Source organism: Azolla caroliniana, unplaced genomic scaffold (assembly GCF_043228905.1).
Source record: "Azolla caroliniana isolate FFs.n. ecotype wild unplaced genomic scaffold, voAzoCaro1.0.p SCAF_8, whole genome shotgun sequence".
Classification (NCBI taxonomy): domain Eukaryota; kingdom Viridiplantae; phylum Streptophyta; class Polypodiopsida; order Salviniales; family Salviniaceae; genus Azolla; species Azolla caroliniana.
Genome location: NW_028230443.1, coordinates 22,157,803 through 22,164,435, shown reverse-complemented (window position 1 = coordinate 22,164,435; position 6,633 = coordinate 22,157,803). Strand labels below are relative to the sequence as shown.

Genomic DNA, 6,633 nt, shown 5'->3' with positions numbered 1-6,633 from the left:
TGGCTCAGTGTCTCGCAATTCAGAGCCTTCGATCCTATCTAGTGATCCCCTACCTCTCGGGATCAAAGATCCCTCCTCCTCGTAGCCTATCCATTTCTCCATTGTCGTCCTATGAGTAGCGGCTTCCCTAATCAGTAGTGCGTTATTGATTTCCGATCTCATAGTCCATCCGCCCCTGATGCCATGGAGTATGTTGGCTTGATCTTGTAGTGGCAATGACATAAACTGTCTCCAACATTCTATACTTTTCCCCCGAACCTTCTGCAATGTATCCCCATGACAACCCCTTACTTGATCCAAGTAGATGATTAGATTCATCCTTGATACATGTGTTCCATAGGATACGTTGACTGAGCCAGGCAGGTTCGGAACTCGGTTGATCACACTTGAGCCCTCGTCTAATGTCACACCATGCCTTCCACATGGATGCATTGAATCTATCCTCCAATTGGCGAGAGAAACAAGGTTTGAGATTCATATGTAGAATCCATCCTGTTTGGGGGGCCCAATTAACCCCTTTTCGTGGCCTAAAGTAAGCGAAACGTAACCGCAGTAGCATTTTCCAATAGTCATTTCCTGGTTGGAGTCCTCGTACCACAAATTTGGCAAGTAAGGCTTTTGATTGTGATAGGGGATCAACCAGATCCAATCCCCCTCTCGACTTAGGTGTTGTGAGTATAGGTCATGCCACCTTGGCGTGAGTTACATGATCTTCCTTACCAAACCAAATGTAGTTGCGTATCAGTTGTTGAATCTGATGTATACTGTCCTTGGAGATTGTCCAACATGATAGACTGTACCATGTTGTTGTGAGTAGTACCTGGTTTGCCACTATGATGCGACCCGCTAACGCCAATTTTTTCAAACTCCACTGTATCAACTTTTGTCGAATAGAATGCATAACGGGTGCAATCATAGTCTCTGGTGGTATGTTGAAACCAATTTGGAAACCCAAATATTTGGTGTTCGCTCCTTGATTGATCCATTTGAAAGCGGGATGTGGGTGCCACGCAGGATGTGTTTCATGAGAAAGCCATATTGCACTGGATTTGTGCCAATTGATCATGGCATTAGATCTCTTGCAACCCACTTTCAAGCTTTTGTAGGTTTTCCAAGTCCCCCTGCAGGTAGACCGTTGTGTCATCTGCAAATTGTATATCCATGATGCTTTGATGAGAATGAGGCACGGGAAGACCACGTAGGTTGAGATGCCGCGAGTTGAGAAAGCAAGAGAGTGCTTCAGCGTATAATAGAAATAAGGATGGAGCTAGTGGGCATCCTTGTCGTACAGATCGGGATATTCGGAAAAAGGGGCCCCTTTCACCTGCCACTGAAACGCAACTGTTGTCGTTCCTATAAATGTCATTACTTGCCCCAATAAAATCTTACACATTCCACAACTTACCTCTTGGAAATTTAAAATTCAATATATAAATTCAATGGTACACTATGTTTTCGGCAATGAGTGTGAGGTTGTGTTTCATCGTAGAAACTCTCTTTACTGCAACATGTGAAAAATGTATAATTACAGTTTGCTACTAAAATCTCTTTGCAGCATAGATATTGACATTGACATGGTTTCAAGAAAATAAGGAGCCAAAACAATAGTATTGCCGTTTACAAGAAAGTGCTACAAAAACACTCAAGAACATACAAAGAATGAGTTATATAAAGTGCAATGCTATAAAACGCAAATAACATACCATGAAAATGAAATAAGTGAAAACTGGCCTACAAAATTCGTAAGGTATGTGCTTTAAGTTTATACCAATGACAACATGAACGTGTAATGCTTGAAACCTCTAAAATGTTAAAATAAATTGCATCTACTATACATTTCTTTTCTAGTTCTTGTCTTGAAAATATTGCTACCACACCAACACCTCACAATGTTGCTTATCTTGAACCTCTGTGTGCTCTTAATTATCCAGTTTAGCTTTTATCCCCCAATGCCTCCTTATCTTCTTCTTTTTATCATAATTAGCTTACCCTATTAGTAAGTTGGTACACTAGACGTCACAATGTCTTGGGTTCGAAACCCAATTTTACTCACCTCTCTATTATATACTCCATACATATCTCTTAATTCAATAGATGCCATTGTGGAATGTAGGGGTTGTCATGACCACTTGGTCGCCATTGGGTAACCTTACCGACTGAGCTACATCCATCTGGGCCTCCTTATCTGCTTTTCCCTTGGTGCCTCTTCTCTTTCTTGAAGAGTCAAGACATTGTGCATTGGGAGGATGTGCTTGCCATGATGTTGTTTGGTTTGAATGTGGAAGCTTCCTTTATGGATTGCATGAGAATTTATAAAGGAAGAAATTCAAAATGCTTGTCACCTATACTACTTGAAAAAACAATGATAGGGATTTGTTGTCCACATATGGTGTTGCTCTCATAGACATGCAAAACCATAAGGTATGAAAATACAAAATTTGGACATATTTTCATACCATGACAAATCCCTCTAGTGTGTATATATCTCTCAACCTAGGTTTAGGTTTTGCGGCAACTTCAATTCTTGAACATCGAATAACTTAAGCATGAGCTAGATGGAAAGAAATAAGGTTGTAGACCCTTTCTCAATCATCCAAAAAATTGGATGTGAACATCTGACCTTCGACTTGAAGGATAGACCCTTAAACCACATATATAAAACCAAAAGTTCATGTCAAACATGATTGAAACATGGATGTGTAAGAAATGAGAATATACTCCATAGAATGGGTGAAAGGTTGATGAAATGAGTACAAAATGTGGAAAAGTTATGAAATAACATTGGTTGCGAAACTAGAACCTCAAATTTTGAACCCTAGCCATACCCTCGCTACTCTATCCTTTGATGTAATTGAGATTTGGGAGCTTGTATTTGATAATCTAAAACCTTCATATGATAGGACAAGAATTGAAACCACTCTAATATCATTACAAAATTATCTAGAAGTACCAATATTTGCTAGAGAAACAAAAGAATAATCTTGATTCGATAAAGAAGTTGAAGTGGATGGGTAGATAAAACACACACTTGTGAATAAATGAAACAATCAAAATAGATCTTAAATACGAGATGTACTACATTATTAATTAGAGAACAAGACTACATTGGTAAGACTTGACAATCAAAATGGTTGCAAAGCCTCGTCTAAGGCCCCTTGCATAAAAATAAAAAACGGAGATAAACTCGTTGCACATTCCATTGTTCAAACAAGGCTAATAGGGCTAATCCATTTCCTAGTAGATGATGTATTTACCTATGTAGCTTTCCCCATAGCATCTACTACGTGCATGTTTAGATAATAAATTATAGTTAAAAACTCACACAATTAGATGAAAAATGTGGACAAGAAGTTACTCTAAAAATGAATTGTTTGGAAAATTCAAAGGCGACAAACGAATTAATATAAGAGGTAACGAACAATATATTTTCAATTGAGCCAAGTCATGGTGTCGAAACCGCAATAACGTTAGTGTTCAATTGACGAGAAAATTATCTCTAGTGTTCTAATAGTTAGTGGTTAGGTTGTTGACCTCACAACTAATTTCTAGAGGGTGGCTTTCCCTAAGAGAAGTATGAAGATTTAAACAAAAAGTCACATTCCAAAAGTTGTTTTTGATTCATATTCTCTTTGAATTTATATTAGGAAGATTGTATGGTAAGCAATTATGAATGAGGTGTGAGAAGTTTGTCATAATGATAACAATGTCTACGGGATGTGGTATCTTGGTTAATTTGATGGCAAGGTATGTTGAACAAGGGAAAGTGCATGAAGCTCTTGAATGCTTTGAATTGATGAGGAATGAGGCTATCATTGCAGATGTAGTAATTTTTCCCTGCCTCTTGAAAGCATGTGGTAGCCTAGGAAACCTTAGCAAAGCCACTCAAGTTCATGTGGTAGCCTAGGGGATTTGTAAAGAAGGAATCAATGAACTGTTTCCAGAAGACGCAAAGTGAGGGTCTCTCACCAAGTAGGATCATATATATTTGCATCCTAACGGCTTGTTGAAACACTAGATCTATTGAAAAAGGGGAAAAGATCCATGATGAGAGTATAAATAAAGGTTTCTTCATGGAGAAGGATATCATGCTTAACAATGCTTTGGTGGATACAAAAGAAGGATTTGAAAAAGATCCTTTTGTTGGTATCGTGAATGTGGAGCAATAATTGAAGCTCGAGAGCTTTTTGATGATTTATTGCTGGTTGGAGATGTGGTACAATGGACTGGCATGTTATTAGGCTTTACTAAGCATGATAAGAATGAGGATGTTATACAACTCTATCCTCAAATGCTTGTGCAAGGCTTCTTACTTAATATGATGACATTTTCTGGTATGTTGAAAGCATGTGGCAACATTGGAGAATTGGTAGTACATACTGAAATGAAATTAGATTTTGAGATGGATGGAGGAGCTGTGGGATAGATTGGCTCCAATAGTTGCACAATCTCTACGGAAAGCATAGTGTGAGCGGATGTTTTAGGGTCAAATAATGTTGGTCCAAGAAACCATTACTTCCGTTTCATCAGAATTGATGAGTTCACTAAAAGCTGAAAACGACAAGATTCCTACACATTCGGATTATGGATTACTACTAAAAATAACATTTCGGAAGCTTTGGAGCTGCATTCCAATCTTTCGATTGACTGATTGCAGGATTAATCTAGAAGTTTACTCCCTGTTAGTTGGTTGTTTTCCTCTGCTTTGGATGTATATAGATTCGTTTCCTCAACTAAGTTAAACAAAGGATCCATGGCTAGCCATTGTCTTACACAAGACGGGCTTGGTAAGAATAGTTGCATCCTTTCCATCTATTTTGTATGTTGTAGCTTATATGCCTTTTTTTTAAACTAATGGAAGGATTTTTATCGCAGGGTATGTTGAGCATGACTACCAACTAGAAATGTAGTATCTTGGACAACATTAATTTGTGGATATGTTGAGTATGGTTATGTTGAAGAGCTTCAATATATGCTAAACCAAATGCAAACAGAGGGTATATTCCCAAGTTTGGCCACCTTTGTCTACAACATGAAGTTTTTAGAGACCCCTAACAAGGGGCAAGGGGTACATTGTCAAATTGTTAAATTAAGACTCCAAAAAGAGACTCTTGTCAGAAATACTGTAGTTGATAAGAAGTATGCAAAATTTGTTTAGATTGTTGAAGCAAAAGATGTGTTCCAGAGGCTCCAAACTACAAATGTGGTCTCATGGAATGCAATGATGACAAGGCTTATAGAACATGGATATTTTGATGAAACACTAAATTGTTTTGAGATGGAGTTTAATTTGGGTTATGCTCGAAAAGGAGAAACTATACAGAAAATATTTAGCACAATTATGGTTTCAAATATCGTCTCATGGAATGCACTCAAAAGAGGCTACAGAGACCCTGGATATGCCGAGGAGGTGTTGTATTAGCTTTGTATAGATGCAAGTGAATATATGTATATTGTTTACTTTAATTTTAATACCAATGGAGGATATTTTTTATGGAAAAAAAAAGATGTCCATGGAACTCAATTAATATAAAGTTTGTTTGCCACTTGTACATAAACATGAGGGCAAAAGTATAGGTATAGTAAACAAAATCTTATTTTGGTTATCGATTTGAATAAATCATGAAATTGATTTTATTTTATAGTAAAAGCTAAAATGTGATTTTTTGTCAATTTGTTTTTACGATGGGTTAATACATGGACAAGGAAAACATGGGTTTGGTATGCCATGGAAACAAATGCAAGGGGGTTTAACATGGAATAAAATCTACATTGATAAGCTTACAAAGATTCACTTATCTTTATTAGGTTGTTGAAACTTTTATCCAGTCATTCAAGATCATGAGCTCTACACCCATTGGTAAAGATAACAATTACTAACATGGTATGTGGCAATTGTACAAACTCATAATTTTGTCTCAAACTTAGTTGGACGCGCTATGTAAATCCAGAGGCTAAATAGTAAATATATATACCTCTCTCTCTCTCTCTCTCTCTCTCTCTCCATATAACTATGGTCATGAGGATAAGAAGAATGGCCCAACACCACCCAATGTGGGTATGTACGTATAGGTAAATAATTCTAAAATAATTCTCTTGTCAATCGTCTTAAATATCATTGTTGAGCAAAATAGTTTTGTACCTATTGTCATAAGGTTAATTCAAACTACGCCACTTATGAAATGAAGACAATTGTAACTCCATTAAGATGTTCTCATATGAAGATATCAATGCCAACATTGAACTAGACCTACATCCCACCCCCTTTTCAAGATGAGGAAGGGACCATGACTAGAAGTGTGGTTGAATTTCCTTGAACCTTTTGGTTTTGTTGGCAATCTAATGAAAAACTCGTGTGGTTGTTATACAACGTGATGGTGCGAATCAACATCCTTGTGGCAGGTGTAAGTCAAGTGTCAATAACAATCGTACAGTGGACTCTACCTTGCATTGTTCAACTATTTTATATATCCAAAATAAATTAGTGAATGGTTAAGATATAAGGAGCAGCTATTCTAAGGTTGGATAAATAAAGATTTCCCTTCTCACATGCCAATGTTCAATATGTTTTTATTGGCTTTTATAAGTTAGTATTGTTTCTTACTATGTCATTTTCTACTAGATTGCATTTAATGT

General features: G+C 37.0%; 1 protein-coding gene across 1 annotated transcript; it reads left to right on the top strand.

Moving 5' to 3' along the window:
* Nucleotides 1-3,703: 3,703 nt before the first annotated feature.
* LOC147861365 (pentatricopeptide repeat-containing protein At2g33680-like) lies at nucleotides 3,704-5,419 on the top strand. The gene is made up of 4 exons (XM_087323376.1): nucleotides 3,704-3,744; nucleotides 4,016-4,143; nucleotides 4,239-4,414; nucleotides 5,156-5,419. Exons 1-4 carry the CDS (start codon nucleotides 3,704-3,706, stop codon nucleotides 5,417-5,419), a joined length of 609 nt encoding a protein of 202 aa, XP_087179502.1.
* The last annotated feature ends 1,214 nt before the right edge of the window (nucleotides 5,420-6,633 follow it).